Source organism: Archocentrus centrarchus, chromosome 4 (genome assembly GCF_007364275.1).
Source record: "Archocentrus centrarchus isolate MPI-CPG fArcCen1 chromosome 4, fArcCen1, whole genome shotgun sequence".
NCBI lineage: Eukaryota > Metazoa > Chordata > Actinopteri > Cichliformes > Cichlidae > Archocentrus > Archocentrus centrarchus.
In genome coordinates this window covers 11,853,391-11,872,513 of record NC_044349.1, presented here as the reverse complement: position 1 = coordinate 11,872,513, position 19,123 = coordinate 11,853,391, and the positions used below count along the sequence as shown (strand labels likewise).

General features: G+C 40.4%; 2 protein-coding genes across 2 annotated transcripts in view; one reads left to right on the top strand and one right to left on the bottom strand.

Moving 5' to 3' along the window:
- Positions 1–7,006, bottom strand: part of fcho1 (FCH and mu domain containing endocytic adaptor 1) — a 67,114-nt gene extending 60,108 nt beyond the window's left edge. Inside the window, exon 1 of the mRNA XM_030726766.1 lies at positions 6,904–7,006. The gene's annotated coding sequence lies outside the window, so the exon portion shown is untranslated. The remainder of the gene's footprint in view (positions 1–6,903) is intronic.
- On the top strand, positions 2,827–19,115 carry prg4b (proteoglycan 4b). The gene is made up of 15 exons (XM_030726767.1): positions 2,827–2,856; positions 12,579–12,761; positions 12,876–12,961; positions 13,279–13,395; positions 13,542–13,664; positions 14,317–14,376; positions 14,955–15,014; positions 15,117–15,323; positions 15,556–16,200; positions 16,684–16,770; positions 17,218–17,354; positions 17,453–17,609; positions 17,762–17,869; positions 18,210–18,338; positions 18,879–19,115. Exons 1-15 carry the CDS (start codon positions 2,846–2,848, stop codon positions 18,986–18,988), a joined length of 2,220 nt encoding a protein of 739 aa, XP_030582627.1. The 5' UTR covers positions 2,827–2,845; the 3' UTR covers positions 18,989–19,115.
- Positions 19,116–19,123: the final 8 nt, after the last annotated feature.

Below are 19,123 nucleotides of genomic sequence, written 5' to 3'. Positions count from 1 at the left end.
TACAAGACTTCTTTTTTTTTTTTTTAATCATGTTATCACCCATTTTCATCTAAATTTCACACATGTAATTGACACTGAATTTAAAGTATACAACATTTTATTGAAATACATTTCACTGTAAATACAGAGCTTGGAATTGAAAGTGTTCTGTTTATGTTTTTATTACATAAGAGGTTCACTTGACTGCTTCCTGTCTCATATTTCCTGCCTCTAGGTCCTGCCCTGCTTGGCAAAAACAAGGGAAGGCCTTGCAGCACTCCAGCCTACATATGAAGACACACATGTATAATTGATCATGTTGCTCCTATAATGCTTTGTAGGAGAGCTCAACTGTGTGTGTGCATGAGCATTTTTGAAAGGTCAAGCAAAAGGGCTGTTCAAACAGGTTATCTTAAAGTATGAGCTCAGTGCAGGCATCTAGTTCTTTCAAATTAAAATGCAGAACAGGGAGCACTTTTATTTATCCTTCCAACTTCTGCCTTCCTTCTGCTTACCTGTCGGGGGTAAAAATCAGGTTGGAAAGGCGTGTATATGGATCAGTAATTGGCTGTGTGCAGCAGCTGTGAGAAACTGCCAGTCAGCAATGCTTGAGGGTGTCACGAGATGTTTGGGTACTTTTTCACTGACTGTATTGTCTTCTCAGGTGGCCAGCCTACTCACGTTCTGTGTCTGCATAGATAATGACCTGTAACTACTACATATTTCAACTGGAATGATCCCTAGGTGCTCATACTTTTGGTCTCCCACAATAATTCTACTGTGTTTGCCGTCCCCTTACACTGCAGGGGGAAATTTGTCAACAAATGAGAACACACACCTAAGAGTATCCACGTATTATGATATAATACATGGAAATACAAATATAACCTATAACCAACAGCTCTCTAATGTTTCCAAACTATTTTGAACAGTCAAAATCTTCAATATAGTGAGAATTCCTGGAACATTATCACCACTGCTCATTTGAATACATTAGGGCTGACCAGAATAGCATATTTATTGGCCAGTATTTGATGCTTTGCTTAGCAGCACAAGGCAATTTTTAGAAAACAACCCCCCCCCCAAAAAAAAGTTGCAGAAGGTCTAAATCTAAGCTGGTAAGTTGGCAACAATGAGTTCATCACATTGTTGCCAACTTATGAGTTCAATGATGATCAGTGAAGGAGAGGGATACAAGCTGAGATGGTTCATGTTTACACATTTAAAACATATTACCTGAAAAAAAATTAAAGGAACACTTTTTAAATCAGAGTATAGCATTAAGTTAACTACACTTCTGGGATATTGATCTAGCCAGTTAAGTACCAAACGGGGTTGTTAATCAGTTTCAGCTGCTTTGGTGTTAATGAAAGGGGCAACAATGAGACAACCCCCAAAACAGGAATGTTTCTACAGGTGGAGGTCACTGACATTTTCTCCCCCTCATCTTTTCTGACTATTTTTTCACTAGTTTGGCTAGGGTCAGTGTCACTGCTGGTAGCATAAGGCAATACCTGGATCCTACAGAAGTTGCATACACAGTCCAACTCATCCAGGATGGCACATCAATGTGTGCCATTGGCAGAAGGCTTGTTGTGTCTCCCATCACAGTCTCAAGAGCATAGAGGAGATTCCAGGAAACAGATAGTTACTCTAGGAGGGCTGGACAGGGCTGTAGAAGGTCCTTAACACATTAGCAGGACTGGTATCTGCACCTTTGTGCAAGAAAGATCAGAATAATAACTGGCAGAGCCCTACGAAATGACCTCCAGCAGGCCACCGGTATGGATGTCTCTGACCAAACAATCAGAACCAGACTTCGTGAGGGTGGCCTGAGGGTCTGATGTCCTCTAGTGGGCCCTGTGCTCACTGCCCAGCACCATGGAGCCCAACTGGCATCTGTCATAGAATACCAGAATTGGCAGGTTCACTACTGGCTCCCTGTGCTTTTCACATATGAAAGCAAGTTCACCCTGAGCATATGTGACAGATGTGAAAGGGTCTGAAGAAGCCGTGGAGAATGTTGCCTGTAACATTGCTCAGCATGACCAGTTTGGTGCTGAACTAGGGTCTGGGAAGGCATATCCTTGGAGGGACACACAGACCTCTACAGGCTGGGCAACAGCACCCTGACTGCCATTATGAATCGGGATGAAATCCTTGGGCCCACTGTCAGACTCTACGCAGGTGTAGTGGGTCCAGAGTTCCTCCTGGTGAAGGACAATGCCCAGCCTCATGTGATGAGAGTACGCAGGCAGTTCCTGGAGGATGAAGGATTTGATACCATTGTCTGGCCCCCATGCTTGCCTGACCTAAATCCAATAGAATACCTCTTGGATATTATGTTTTGGTCCATCAGATGCTGCCAGGTTGCACCACAGACTGTCAGGAGCTCAATAACTCTCTAGTCCAGATCTGGGAGGAGATTCCCCAGGAAACATTGTTTCAATACGAGTAGGGCTGCATAAAACGATTATTTTAGTAATCGAGTATTCTATCGATTATTCCAGCGATTAATCGAGTAATCGGATAAGAAATACTTTTTTTTATTAACAGTTTATCTGCATATTTTAACTTCCGTAATGCAGTTTCTCGCCATGTGAACAAACAGCGGTGAATGGAGCAGCTACAAAGTTCTCTTTTCTTCACCTTAACACTTGCTGATCAGGTGCTTGATGAAGGACCTCCAGCTGTTTCACAGATTTAATGGTGGTTACTAAAAGAAAAAGCTGCTGTTTTGGACGCTGGAAAAACGTTTCCTTTTTCACTACTTGAGCTCACCGTCACAGCTTCGCCTCTTTGCGCTTGCGCAGTTAAAACCGCTGCCTGCTATGAGTGTTTTGGAAAACTAGTGGCTGCGGGAGCCATGGCGCATGTGTGAGTAATGGTGTAATGCTTTGTATTAACAAGCATTCTCGAAAATACGTTTCTACTGCAGGTCTATATTTAGTCACTAATAAGGGATTAAAGTATAAAAAATATTTTGAAGGAGCCCCTCGGTCCTGGGGGGCGGGCCTTCCCGTACCGAACCATCGCTAGTGCTAATGGCCCGCGCTCGCTAGCAAACCAGTTCTGGTAGCTACAGCGGAAGTAAAGACAAAAGTAGCAGCTGAAATTCTCAGCGAGCACAACACACACAGAGAGCAGTGGAGGCGTGGAAATGCATGTCAGCGACAGTTGCCACCCGTCCCGTAAAGTACGGAACACGGCATGTTACGGAGCCGTATTCCACGGAGTCCCGTAACATACGGGGTTCTGTATTTTACGAGACAGGTGGCAACTCTAGTGATGATCCACTCTGTGTTAAATAAAATCCATCGTAGCGACGGAGAGCTTTTTAGAATGTGTGCTTGTGTATACGTGAGTGATTCACACTCCAGTCCAGTAGGTGGCGGTAATGCAGTTCTATGTTGGTTTGCCAGCCCCCAATAAACCCACAAAAAAACGTCAGCACTAATGCTGCTAATGCTAGTGAGGAGCGCCGCTTACACCGAGACAGCTGAGCGCTGCAGAGTTTAAACGAAGCATCGACACAGTAAATTTGTGTCGATAAATTTTTAGAATCGATTTAATCGAGTTAATCGATGAATCGTTGCAGCCCTAAATACGAGCATGCCCTAATGTTGTCAGGCATGTATACCAGCACGTGGGGCCATACAAACTACTGTGTGAGTACCATTTTAATATAAATTCTGTTATAAACAGAATCCAATTCTATGTGAGACACTCAAGTCCATTAAAAGCTTTAAAAAAAAACCTTGACCTTGACCACGAGTACAGTAGTGGGTAAAGAACAATTAGATGATCATTGTGTGCAAGTTTGATTAAATTCTAATGACTATTGTAGGAGGTCCAGCAATTCTTTGGGAATTGCCATGGCATAAGCTCATCAGTCCTTCAGCCACATGATCAGTTAAAAATCAGCATCATCACAAGCAACTAGGGCTGCAACTATCGATTATTTTAGTAATAGAGTATTCTATCGATTAGCCCATCGATTACTCGAGTAATCTGATAAAAAATACTTTTTCATATTAACAGTTCACCTGCATATTTTAACTTCCATACTGCAGTTTTTCTCTGTGTGAAACAAACAGCTGTGGATGGAGCAGCTACAAAGTTCTCTTTTCTTCACATGCTGATCAGGTGGTTGATGAAGGACCTCCAGCTGTGTCCCAGTAAAGGTTTAATGGTGGTTACAGGGGGAAAAAAAAGCTTTTATTGCACGCTAGAAAAACCTGAGCACACCGTCTCTATAACGGCTCCGCCTCTTTGCGCTTGTGCATACAGCCTGCACGTAAATCAGCTGCCTGCTGCTGTTGTGTTATCAGTGTTTTTGTTGAAAAACTGGGAGCTGCATGAGCGTAATGCTGTAATGCTTTTTATTCACAAGCATTCTCCTAAATACGTTTCTACTGCAGGTCTATTTTTAGTCACTAACCAGGGATTAAAGTATAAAAATATTTTGATGAGGAAGGGGTCCTTCTGGTACAGAACATTTGCTAGTGCTAACAGCGATTGCTATCAACACAACAATACATGTCTGTAGAAAACTTTATGACAACATATAAAAGCTGCGTTATTTCATTGTTGACCAAAGTTGTCAACTAAGGAACCAAAATACAAAACAGACAAAACATTTCTGTAGCTCAGCAGCATTCATGTATAATCAATAAAGCAAACAGCCTCATAGAAAACAAATCTAGAACCATTCATCATTTATATTTAAACCAATAAACATGTCCTTCTACATCAAGGTCTACCTTTTGGTCCATCGGTCCATCTAACTTTTGATTAACTGGATTTTTAGGCAGAGATCACTGCAGAGTCTAAACAAACATGCAGTTTGGTAAATGAATGAACAGTGACGGATCAAATGTGACCTGTCCTAATGATGCCCGTAAACAGGAGAGGGAAGAAAACTGTTTCTTCTTCTTTACACTGATGCATTCTTCTTTATTTAATGATAGTAAACTCCCTCCTTTCAGCATTTTCTCTGCATCCCACACTCACCCTGACTCAGAGTCAGGAGGGAAAAGAAACTTCTCCTGTTGTAGTCAAGGCACAAGGGAGAGCCTTGTTTACCTCTTTGATATCAAAGGATCCCAGAAGCTTTCAATGCTCAACTCCTGCCATTTGCTTTCACAGACACACAGAGAAACACAACATCAGGAGACTGACTACTGTAGCACAAGAAGGTTGCAAAGGGCATGTCTCACACTATAACTGTTTGCAAACTAATAGAATGTCACAGCGAAAACATCTACGCATCTATCAGGCAGTCAAAGGGGATTTCCACACTGGTTTCTTTGGTGCAACCAGACAGTGGTTGACTTGCACCTCAAAAGTGATGCAATGAAAGAAAAAAAATATATATACTTATATTTTTTTCTTTTTTTCTTCAACTTTTCCTTAAACCTCTGAAGATGTTTTTATGTGATAAAGTATTTCCAGAATAAAGCAAAGTGGAATCAAGATTTGGCTGATGCAATCTACCTTCATTTGAAAGCAGACAGCAGAGAGTGACAGTGAAACTTGGAGAGAGGGGGTGGAGCTGATTTACACGAGGGATGCTGTATTTACCGACAATCAGGGTATTTTGAAACTACCCACATGTATTTTTCAGTGTTAATAAAAGACCTGAGACTCATGACAAGCTCCAAACATTTCTTTGAACTTCAGTAAGAATGCACTAATTGTGAAATTCTGGGACAATACAAATGTTTTACATAATAAAGTAGCAATTTGTCCTCATTTATTTGTCCTTTTGTGCCAGGAAAATGAAGAAACAGCTGGGCTTTCAGCTCTTCATTATGCTATCTTTGAAAGTTTACCCAGTGGAAAAATCATGTGGCACAACAAATAGGCACCATTGTATTTGCAGATAGCCAATACGCAAGTCAGCAAGGCTGGAATTAGCCGATATCAATGTTCTGTCACTATCTTGGTGCAATTTAAAGAGTGTCTTTGAAGGTGCAAAAAAGAAACACAAACAAATATATGACAACCCAAAGAATTTGTCTATTTTTTTTATTATAAACATCTCATTAAATCTGATGCTTCTTCTTCACAAGTTCAGATTCTCTTAGTTGTCTCCATGCTAGCTGTCACTCACTAATGGAGGCAAACAAATGCCTCTAAGAGTTGACAATGAATATCTAGGACATAACATCTGCAGTCAGGTCAGCTGCCCTCCATCTAACCTAGAAACCCCCGTAGTGGGTGTCTGATCTGTGAAGTCCAGCAGTAAAACCAGGACTGGTTCTGATCCAGTCTGTGGGTTTCCTCACTGAGGCAGCTGATATTATCAGCTGCTTTCAGGTTACCGCGGATATACCTGTATCAGCATGCAGCGTTTTAAAACTATTAAACATCACTATCAACACCAGCCTATAAAGGCCAGTATTAGCAGTGCTTAAATCAAAGCTTTACATGATTGCTTGAACTTAGAAAGTAACAAAAGGCAACCTCCCTCGAGATACAAGAAGATCCGTCTTTGAACAGTTCAGCTCCCAATAATGCCACCCAGTGACAATAAATTCATTTCAGCCCCCAAAATGACTGCAAAGTAGCATCACAGAGCAGAAATAACCTTTTAGTGTGAGCAAGGCTATCAAACATATTTATGTTAGCAGCCCGGTAAAACAGACACTTACCGCAATAAATTATGCCAATTTTAAATCCCTCTGCGGAAACATAAAGATAAAGTTCAGTTTCTGGCCATATCTTATAATCTCTGCCCATGTACTTGTCTCACGCAAGTTTCTCCTTCAGCGTTAGCTGAATTTCCCTCCCTTCATATGTCAAACAAGCGTGTCTACTAGTGCTCGATATTTTTAATAGCGTAGCATTAGCACAGTCTTTCCAACCTATTTTGGGCCACATTAAATGTGGAAGACAGAAGAAAAAGGAATAATGCATTACCTGAACTGAGTTTTCAGAAAGAGCTTATAGTACATTTTCCATCCCCGGTCTTTCTGCAGCCTGGGTCCGACACTTGCGCGCACCCTGAGCGGTTTGATGTTAGTAGTAGAAATTCACCAGGCAGTTTCCAGTGTGAACGCAAACTCCCTCCCAGCTCAACGCTGATTGGCTGCTCCGTGCCTCAATCAGAGAGAAACGCGTAGTAGGCATAGCAACCACAAAAAGGCGGTTCTAAGAGTGTATACCGGCAGCCCATTGGATACATTTTCCACAAACTAGCGAATATACAAATGAAACGAACCTGAACGATTTATGCATTTGTACAACAAAATGCAACAACAGGCAAGCCGAGTTCAACAGCCAAACAACTTCTGTAGCATAATTTATTATAGGCTTTCAAAGATTATTGTTTCTTTAGCGTTAAGGACCTACAGCGTCACCCTTCTTAACATTCTAACGGAAACAGTATTTTATTCCACTCCGTTACATTTTGTTTCCACTTAGTTGTTGTAGCTCTTAATTTAAGCTGTTTGATGGCTCACTTCGAAATCCCTTTATTATATACATAGAGAGCACACTCACACCAATACCTGGCTCTTTCATTTAGTTCCAACCAAAGTTACATGTCATAAATCCACTGGGAGTGAGAGCTGCTACAGGGAACTTCGGGATTAACTTGCATGTCACCTTATTGAAAATGTCAACAACTTTTAAGTTAACTGGAATGTTATCATCCTGAACTACTTGGAATAAAAAAAAAAATGGCAATTTTCATAAAAGCTGGGCCCTAAACATGTTTGCTTCACTCATTTTGGAAGTACATAGCCACCTGCTAGGGAGATGCTACAACCCTCAGCAGTGCAAGGGGGAAGGGGCAGGGCAAATACAGACTATGGTATTCTACCAGTGATATAATTTTTCTCCAACTGCACAACAGCCCTTGAGCACGTGCCCAGAATGCCCATTGCATAATCTGGCCCAGGGTACAACACTGAGTGTCTACAGCCATATGCAAAACACCATGGAGGCTCTGTCATGGTTTGGGGAACTTCTTAAAATTGACATAATTATGAATGCAGAAAAGTAACATAAGATTTTAATCCACCATGGAAAGCGTCTGATTGGCAACTGCTTAATCTTTCAGCATGAGAATGAAAAACACAAGCAGAAAAACACACAGTGGAACACTATCAGTCATGGCGATCCTTTATTTATCCAGGTAAAAGTCTCATTGAGATTAAAATCTCCTTTTCAAGAGAGACCCGGCCAAGTCATGGATTGGATCCCAGACCGCAACATTATTGAAGCAGTGTGGGATCATCCTGACAGAGAGCAGAACAAAAGGCAGCCAACATCCAAAGGAGAGCTTTGAATCTCCTTCAAGAAGCCTGGAGAACTATTCCTGAAGACTTCTTATACCAGATGTTGATCTTTAATTGCACAGATTCTGTTTTTGCCTCATATACTGTATTTCCATGTATGTTTGCACATGTTTCAACAAATCACTGCACCTATTTCCATTTTCCTAACAAAATATAAAGAAATGAGGACTGGCTCAAGACTTTTGACACACAGCCAAAGTATGGATTTATCATCTCATGTACTACAACTGAGTAAATCTTGATTGTGTTACAGATAATGACATCTGTAATTTGAAAGGGGTTGATAACAATTTTGTAATAAGGATTTCCTGCTCTAGCTATTAAAAAAAAGTGTATGAAAGTGTTTAACAAAGCAGCAATTTGATGTTTTACAAGTCAGTAGATCATGAAATGAAGAAATAACCTTTGAAGTTTAATTTTAAGACAGTTCCAGCCTCTTTCTCATTCTCCAAATCACTGAATGCATGCATGTCAGTGCAGCTTGAAGGGCGATTCTATCATACAAGCAGAATATTTTTCAGGGAACATTTGGCAGAAATATATTAACCCCCATGCCAACCTCCTTATGAAAATCAGTACTGAAAGAAGGCTTTCAGCAGGTGATGATTTCAGGCTGATTGACTGCGAAAAGGTTAAAAAAATAAATAAAATAAAAATCTTTTCCATCAGTTCCTCAGTGAAGCCTGTAAATACACATGAAGCTGCTCCTTTTTGCTGTGAAACATTAATAAAGGACTACACAACTGATTTTCTCAAAAGATCATGACACAGCCCAGAAATACAAACGTTCAATACAAAGTTCTTAGAGTTAAAAATGGTATGAGGATGTAGTCATGTGCCATCTGAACACTTCTGCAGTAAACTTCTGTAATAATAAAAAAAAAATACACGCAAATGTGAAGTGCAAAAATGCAGTCTGATTATCATGGTGCAGCTGACAGTTAGCAACACTCAGCACTGTGCCTCTCACATGGGGGCTGTAATGTTTGTGTAAGAGGAGAAACATTTTTCAAATTAAGCTGACTACAAGCAAGAATGAGCTAACTGTGCAGAATAGGAATTATTTTTAATAAACAGCAAAAAGAAAAGATAGTATCCAGACCTGCTGAGAGTTGCATCATAGACACAGCACAGTCTTGTGCAAGTATTAGTATTTTTGTTGCCGTTTCTCACAATCAAGTAGCAGACTTAAAATGTTGGTGATGATTAAAAGGGGTTGCAAAAAATTCTAGGTAGATAGATTAATTTCTTGAGGTTGCATGCAGCCTTTATTTCTGGGGCTGTATTAGATGTATATATATATGTGTGTGTGGGGGGATGCTTATGTTGATACCAAATCTGTCACCACTTGCACAGCTGCTGCAACTCACTGCTGTGCACCTTCACTTGCCCTTTCTGATGCTGTTACACATCAAAGACGGGAGCAGTGAGGGTTCTTTGCTGGAGGTGCTGATGCTTGATGATTAGTAGTGCAATATCGAAATCCATACAAGGTGCTGCAGAACATAATGTCAAAGACACTGAAGTGCAGCTCGACACAGCATTTGAGTTAGTGTATATTTCCTGTGAGATGGTTAGATTAGATCACTTCCACCTTTGCAGTTTGCACTAGGCTACAGTGAACATTCGACCACAAAGTCACAGAACAAGATATTTTAAGATATCTGCTTGACTTGCGAATATACCCGAGACATATATGAAAGAAAATTTAGATGATGTTGGATATTTTTCATCCGTATGCTGAGTGAACGAGGACGTGCAGGAGGGCGACGCAGAAGCTGCATGATTATACGCAAACCCACTCTTTTTGTGGACAGCGTGATTGGCAGTGTCCTCCTCTTCCATCTGCAAACACAAATACAATGGGGGATGATTATTAGAGCCTTTAATCCCCAGTAAAAATCTCACAAATAAAATGAAATGAGCAGCTGAATTTAATTATGTATCATCAATCCCTGCCACCTGTTGCTGTTTCTATTCTTAACCAGCTCGAGTGTTGCTTCCGACACCAGTTGATATGCTCTCATTTGTCTCCCTCTAAAGGCTCTTTGTGATCGTGCTGTCTTTCATAACATAACATGGTACACTTTAAAACATATTTTTAAAGGGGCTGAAATAATTTCAGATGCCAGTTTAGTTACTTCACAGTCAGTCTTTTCTTCTGACTGCCTAATTGAACTCAAAAGACACAAAATGATGATAACATACACCAACTGGTGCACTATTTCTTGTTTTGAACAAGAGTTTGCTACCTTTTTTTTTTTTTTGCAGAAATGTTTTGATCTCAAATAGGATTTTTCTCTGCTTCTAATATCAGTCCTTTTTTTTCCTCCAACATTGGAGATGGCAAGAGCAAACATTATCTGGCAAATGAGGTCCACTGTGGCTCTGCATCACCTCTCCTCCTGTGTGTCTCCCTGTTTTTGTCTCTCAGCAGGCGCTTTCAAATCAGCTTAACTCCTGGTTGAACAGGCGGACAATTAAAGCTGCCAAGACAGAAGATGGAGACCACTGCTCATTAAGCACACACAGTTTTCCATACAGAAAAACAAGCTTTCTTTCCTCTCAGTGGTCCTCCAATCTCCCCAGGAGATCCAGAGTGTATGATATCCATCTGTGGTAATAACTGCTTTGTGCCACATCTCAGTGATAACATTGCCATTTGCTGGCTGTCCCTCTGGGTTGGGGTTGTGTCTCTCTGTGGGCTTTGTTGCCCCGTGGGGAGGCGGGCACAGACTGCTCATGTCTGTGAAGAATCAAGACAAAATGAGAGGAAGCCACATCTTTCTGTAAAGACAAATAGAAACACCCTCTAGATGAAGTGATAATTTTATATTTCTTCCATATGGACATAAACTCAGCAGTACAATTTAAACTTTTAATGTGTTTTTTGTAAACCTTAACAGGTCTCTTAACTTATCTTTTTTTGCACATACAACTACAACACACAAATTAAAATATATGAACACTAGTTATTATTTTTTTTTGATGAGACTAGGAAAGTAAACTGAGCACCAAGCACAAATATTCTGGTGGAATATTTGGCATGTTGTTGTAATGAGGGAGCAGACAGTCCTTCTTTTAGCTTCTCCCTTTAGGGGTCACCACAGTGGATCACCTGCTTCCTTCTCACCCTATCCCTAACATCCTCCTCTGTCACACCAACCCCCTGCATGTCCTCCTTCACTACATCCATGAATCTTCTGTGTGGTCTTCCTCTTTTCCTCCTGCTTGGCAGCTCCATTATTCAACATTCTTTGTCCAATATATCCACTATCCTTCTTCTGCACATGTCCAAAACATCCCAAAGCAGCACTGAAGGCTCCAAACACAAGGGGGTGCACTTACTCTATTTAAATGAAGGTACAATGGGATTAATGCACTCTTTTTTATCATAGTATATTAGTGAGGAATTTTTCTGCGGATGTGTCCTGTACTGTCTGTGTTTACCCGACTGTTTGGTAGGCTTGGTCACTTCAACCAGATCCTGTTATCATTATTGAGTTGACATGAAGGTACTAATGAGCACTTTTCCCCTAACCGAACCATGACATGATGGGAAAATACCACTTGCATGATTTATAGAACAAAAAAACATCAGTACTTGAAGACTCCTCTCTCTCAGTTGTAAAACGGAGATATACAGAAAATCATTTGTACCCACAGCCATCAGGCTTTTCAATTCTCATACGAAGAGCAGATGAGCTATGTCAGACATATGAACTGCTGAAAAGGATTTTATCAGTAGTAACAAGAAATCCAGCTGCCAACATGGAAAACAGAGAGTATATATAAATATTTAAGTGGCACAGTCTCAGATTATTTCATGATTTCAATATGATTTTATTCTTAATCTACAATTTAATAATTGTTCAAATACAAATGTAATAAATATATAGTATGACAGTAATTGCTATGTGCGTTTATTTTATTTTAAAATAGATCCGAGGAGGTGTTTGTGGCTGAGGCAGCGTCTAAAGGGAATCCACATAAACAATAAAGAATAAAATAACATTATAAAGGTGGCAGAAAGAAAACAGTCAGCTTCGTATGTCATTTGAGTGTCCATAAGGTATTTATTTGACAAACTTCAAAGATGGCATGATGCTAAAAGAATCCCTTATGAATCTACCTATGACTGAACAGCTGTATATATATATATATATATATATATATATATATATATATATATATATATATATATATATATATATATTTTTTTTTTTTTTTTTTTGCTCAGAAGTGTGTAAAGTCAGCCATGTGTCTGACACACGTGTTTTGATGTCCTTCCAGCTGTTTGCGGCAAATCATCCTGTCTGGACCTCCAGTCTGGACCCTCCCTACAGCCTGTGAGATCACCACACTTTTAATTAGACCGGATTTGCCAGTTAATGGGAGGTCACACTGTGGCTCTCAGCCTTTTAAAAGCAGCCAGAAGCAGTCAAACCTTCAGAAGTGTTCAGCAGCTTCAACAAGGTAAGTCACATTTTTGTTTCTGGATTGCCTCTTTTAGGCGTTTCAGTCTGAAATATCAAAATACTTGATGCTGTAATAGAAATATGATTTAATCTTTGTGTGTGTTGTGCTTAGTTTCAGGTTATATCGGAGGATGTCTTCCACAGTACTTTGTGCTTTTATTTTGCTGGCTTGCACTTTGAAATTTAGTGCTGCTCAGAGTGAGTATAAGCTGGCATTTGTATAACATGGAGAAACATTAAACTAGGTTGGATTACTCTGTGCCTTCATTTGTTTTTAGTGAAAGCCTTTCCTAGAATGCTTCATGGTTTTTGTGCTTGGCCTCATTCATGTTTACTCTGTTAAATAATTATTTACCAGAGGGGGAACCTGTGTGTACCACATGTGTTTGACACTATTGTAGAAATCAATTTCTGGCAGCGTTGTACAGGCTGTGCCCTCAAGTAGAGCACATGTGTCATCTTATCGCTGTACCTTGTGTATCTGACATTTGTTGTTTTTATACTCTTACTGACAGCAAGTTGCAGAGGACGATGTGGTGCCGAGTACTACAGGGGTTACATGTGCCAGTGTGACTACAACTGCCTGAGTTATGGAGAGTGCTGCAAAGACTATGAATCTCAGTGTACCACAAGTGAGGCTTTTCTGTGCCTACGACACCAACAAGAATTTAGATTTTGTGTTCATCATTGCTGAATGCCATATTATATAACAATTCCACAACAACAAAAAAAAAACAACCATGCAGTCTCACTGTGTATGTCTGTTATGGTGAAACAGAAAACTCATGTAAAGGACGATGCGGAGAAAACTTCAAAAGAGGTCGGCTGTGCAGCTGTGACTCCGAGTGCGTAAAGTACAAGCAGTGCTGTCCAGATTACAATAATCACTGTGATGCAGAAGGTTAGTCCTTTCTAGTATATTCAGCTCCTGTGTGTATGTGAGTCATTCATAATGCATGTTTAACACTATAGATTCCATCATAATACTTATTTCACCTATGAAGTCATACATCCCTTATGTAGCAGATGACATTTAGTCATCATTTCATATATCAGCTCATATACTGTTGGTGGCTGCATGTTAAAATCAACCCTCTCAGTTTCATGCTACATTTATAATCATGGCAATTTGTGATAATACATGTGCATGATTAGTGAAGGGAGATTCTAGGATGAATGTGACACAGTCACTCTGATTCTGCCTGCATGTCCACCACCAGCATGCACAGTGCAGCAGCACAACAGCAGCACGCAGTGCATGCAGTAATCTGCAACAATGCATTGGGCTACATTTGACAATAATTTCTGTCTTGGTTAATTACCACAGAACAAATCAGTGGGGAAGCCAGTGCAACAGCATCAAAGAAGACTAGTTCATGCAATAATGTAAATGATAACAAACTCAAAGGTATATTTTTCTTGGTTAAAGGTTTGATTCTTCATTTAGGATTGACAGTCAATGTTTCGTTTGGTTTAGGTTTTTTTTTTAGTTTTTTCTACAAGGTTACCCCAATAATGTTCATTTATGTTATTAATCATGAACATTCCCACAGATCAAACTCTGAATGAAGCAACAGACCAGCAGTCTACATACAGCGAGGGAAACGACCCAGGTGAGGTCATTCTTTTTGACATTTGCTAAAGAAAGTTATACAACACCGCGTCTTACATTTGATCCCAATGAGAGAAACAAATGCTCTCAAAATTTCCCCTCTTGCAGCTCACATATTTTAGAGTACTTTGATGACTATTATGAACTGAACTTGGTGCATTTTAAAAGGCATATGTCAGGAAGACAGCAAGAGGATGTTTATGGTTGACCGCCGCACTGTGGTTTTGTCACAGAGGATTACTTTGGGGACTGAGTCCAAGAGCATTCGCCTCACAGGCCAAAAGAAACACAAGGAAGCAGTGTTACCATGAGTGGACTGTGTGTAGGAGGGTTGGGCACAGGCTCAATTACAAAAGAGGAAAGCACAAAATGATGCTACCATTCAGCTTTTTTTTCTTTCTTTTTTTTTTTTTTAAATCAGAGCTTTGAACTGTTTTTTTGGGTGGGGACACATTTGGATTCAAACTTCTCTGTCAGAGTCACATAGAAGTCATGTTATGACATGCAGGAAAAATAAAGACAATTGGTTAAAAACATTTGTGTGAACCCTGTTGCTTATTTCGCCTCTGTTGCCAGCAGATGACTCTTCAGTTCCTCTGGTCAGTCCAACATCACATCCACCAGATGATCTTACTGACGGTGAGCAATAATGGCTCTAAATAATGAGATCTTTCCCAGTGCAGTTACATAATTCTTACGCCCAAGTGCACATCTCATCTCACTCTTGTCACATTCTTCCAGATATGCATGACCAGATCTTTACCAGTGATGAATTTTCCAAAAGTGGACTGGAAGATCTGGAGGCCAGTCCAGTCCCAGAGATCAGCAGTGGCTATGAACTTTCTACAGCTGACTTGTTGGGTCAAGTTTCTACTGAACCCACCGTGACCAAAGCAGTGACTCCCTCAGATGATGTTACCACTGCAGAGGCCCCGAATGAGAGCACAGGTATATGAGATCCTGGGAGCATATGAATTATATACTGTAATATTTTTTAGTGCATGATGTCATACAGTTCAAACTATTCTCCATTTCTTATAGCTAATACTTTTCTTGGGATAATTTATTCAATATTTTTTCTCATTATACTTTGACACCCATCTATACAACCTTTCTGCTGCCCCTGCATGAATGTGATTTCAATCTGAGAGTTAATTATAATGCTTCTCCCCCCCTCCAGATGCCAGTGATACGGCATTCCCTCTGTTCACAACAGCAGCTGACCACAGCTACGGTCAGCCTACTTCAAATTTAGTACCCTTAGTTGAGTCTACTGCTTCAACCAGCTCTCCAGAGCTGGAGTCACGTAGACCAGGAGATGCAGATCTTACAGATGTTACTCTTCCTTCTGATGAACTAGATGTCTCAACTGCACTCCGGGACAATCAGGACTCTGTCACAGACCTAGATAACTTAATAGTCACCACCACCCCTAGCTCATCAACACCAGACTCGACAACCATCCTGGAGGAACCTACTTCACACCCTTTGGAGGATGTCACCCTTTCTGCTCTGGCAGATGCTGAAGATCCCTCGACCAGTTCTTCTCCGTTGGGATCCAAGGAGTTATCAGAGCTCGAACCTGTGACAGCCCATGTTCCCTCATCCACAGCTGCAGTGCAGGATGACACCACACACGGTGTGACCACTGACAATCTGCTAGCAGACACCTTGAAACCAACCAGCACTCAGAAACCAGAACCCACCACAGTATCCCTGGACAAACCTGATCCATCCAAGCTAGACCCAGCCAAGCCCCCCTCTAAACCTGAAACTAAGCCCCTAGAAACCCTGAACATAGATGATGCAAGAGATTACCAAGCAGGCAAGACTATTTTTCAATCATTTTACCAGATTCTTTACATGTCATCCACAGAAAACACATCACCTCAGAGACTAATTCTATGAAACTGAGACGTGCACAAGTACAAAAAATTTCTTTCCCCTTGGCTCTGTGAAAATCTAATCTGTTTTACGAGCCTGACACTGTTGCAGAAATGGAGGCTCTGAGTTTTGATTACATATAATTACAGGTTGCTACCTGTTTTATGAGCTCAGTTGTTATTTCATTATTACACCCCTGGGTGAACAGAGCAATGTTACGTGACTAATTTGGCTGTTTTTCTCACACTGTAAATGAACCTAGCATTCCTTAGAAATTGGAAATAAAGTTCAGGTACTTTCATGAAGTGAAAAAAAAAAGAAAATGCAGGAGAAAATTACACCTAACACCAAGATACCCAGTCTGAGATTATATGTTTTTTCATCTCACAGGTGATTTCCTCACAAATGTGTTTTTTTTCCCCAGATGACAGCAATGATACAAACCTGTGTAGTGGGCGGCCTGTCAGTGGAGTCACCACACTGAGCAATGGCACAATGGTGGTGTTCAGAGGTTAGTGCCAGGCAGCTCATATACAGTATTAACTATAAAAGAATATAGGAGTGGTATCATTCCAGTCAAATAGCAGCTTATTTGCATATAAGAGAGCATTATTGGAATATAGAAGGGGAAAAATATATGAATATAACAGGCTGTATGAGCAGCTGTTACTCCAGAGGGGTTTAATTTTAACAGTCTAACAATTTGATGGGGTGCAATACATTTTGTGGAAAAAAAAATCAGTTCATATATAAATGTATGGAGCTATTAATACCTTTATTTGAGGGCTGTAAATAGCTCCTCCACTCTAAAAGTGCAAATAGTGCACAACAGAAAAATAAATGCAAAATTCAATAAAATAGCATAACTGTTACAATTAAAACCAATAAAATTCATTAAATTTATCTTAAGCAGCCAGACAATCTGTATATACTGATGTAATTTTTTATTATTTTATAGGGCACTACTTCTGGCTGCTGGATAGGAACAGGGTGCCAAGTCCACCCCGAGGGATCACACAAGTGTGGGGGGTCCCCTCGCCCATTGACACTGTGTTCACCCGCTGCAACTGCCAGGGCAAGACATACATTTTCAAGGTAAATTGACTAATCTCAGCAGAACCACTGAGTGAACCATATTACATTTTAGTCACCTGGAGTTTAATGTTTGGGTTTGCGCTACATGGTGTCCACAGGGAAACCAGTACTGGAGATTTGAAAATGATGCTTTGGACCCTGGCTATCCCAGAGTCATTACAACAGGGTTTGATGGGCTGCGGGGCCACATCACCGCTGCGCTGTCCGTGCCTCAGTACAAGACGAGGTCAGAGTCAGTGTACTTCTTCAAGAGAGGTAAATGAGAAGTCCTTTAAAGTGCCAAAAAAGAGACTCATTTTGTTGTTCATTGCTTTTGAATGAGAATTCTATTAAATGCTGCGGACCATGTTTGTTTTCAACAAATATTAGGTTGTAAGGAGCTTAATTTTCTCTTTTTTTTTCCCCAGGGGGATTGGTCCAGAAGTATTCATACCAAGCTGGGACCAGCCCAACATGTGGCAGGAAACCCCACTATGCCATTTACACAGTCCACAACCGAGTAACTCGACAAGCAGGTAACTCATTTATGATTTTAATAATGATTTTGTTGTGCATTAATCTTAATGGTGGGGAAAGCCTCCTGCAATTCTCAGTATAGTTAAGTTTGTGTTTGCAGACTTTATTCAAGTCTTTGGCGGATACTTGTACTTGAGCTGCAGCCCATGTTGCTCTGAAAAAGAGTCACAGTGTGGAGGGGAGGGTTTGTCTTGTAAATAACAGGCAAAGTGGAAACAACAGGCCTTCATATGGAATGTGGGAGTGCCACTGATAAGGGTTGAGAGTTTTGTCAGAAAACAAAAACAATATATTAAATGTACCAAAACGTCATGCTTCATGGCACAATTTATTTTCCAGCCCCGGTTTTAGGACCAGCGATCAACATCCGGACATCCTGGAGAGGCTTTCCCTCCACCATCACAGCCGCTGTGTCTGTGCCCAGCGTCAGAGACCCAGAGGGATACAAATACTACGTCTTCTCAAGAGGTAAGTTACAAACTGGACCGTTTACTGAGCTGTAATGAAAGCTGAGGGGCTGTTGAAAGTAGTTACTGTGATGTTCGTGCAATCCTTTCTTCAGAATACTTGCTCAACTTCAGGAGCACAATCAGTCCTTTATGCATCCATCAGTAGTAAACTCTTAACCATGTGAAATGCTAAAGAGGACCATGTGTATGTTAGGGTGGAGATTTAGACAGATCATTGAGGGTGTTAGGGTGTTTACCTAGAGCTCAAATTTATTTTGGAATAACCAAAGTCAAGGTTTCCATTTCAATGGAGATCCAGTTTATAGGAAACCACAGTTCTTATGCTATGCACAACACTCCTAGACTTAAAAGCCATCATGTAGTCAAGAGCTGCCAACATTAAGGTCCTAAAAACTGTGGCCAACCCTGTTGACGAACAGCTTTATACCACATTCAAGTTACCCACGTACAGACTGGCATGAAGAAAAAAAGTTGTGGGTAACAGTATTTAATTTAACCGTTTAAAGAACTTGTTTCCTTGTTACTTCTACTTTTGCAGCAAAATCCTACAGCGTGAGGATGGATGGTGAACGTCCTGCCATTGCTGCTCCTACAGCCAACGCGTCACCTCAGACCAACAACTTCTTCAGATGTCCAAAGAAAATCTAAAAAAAATAAAATAAAATACAGACCACTGGGAAAAAAAAAAAATTCACAACTTTTGCAGTTTATAAGTTTATTATATTCCTTTTAAAAAAACACAGCATCAGCATAGACTGCAATTACAAAAGGTTTCTAATCACA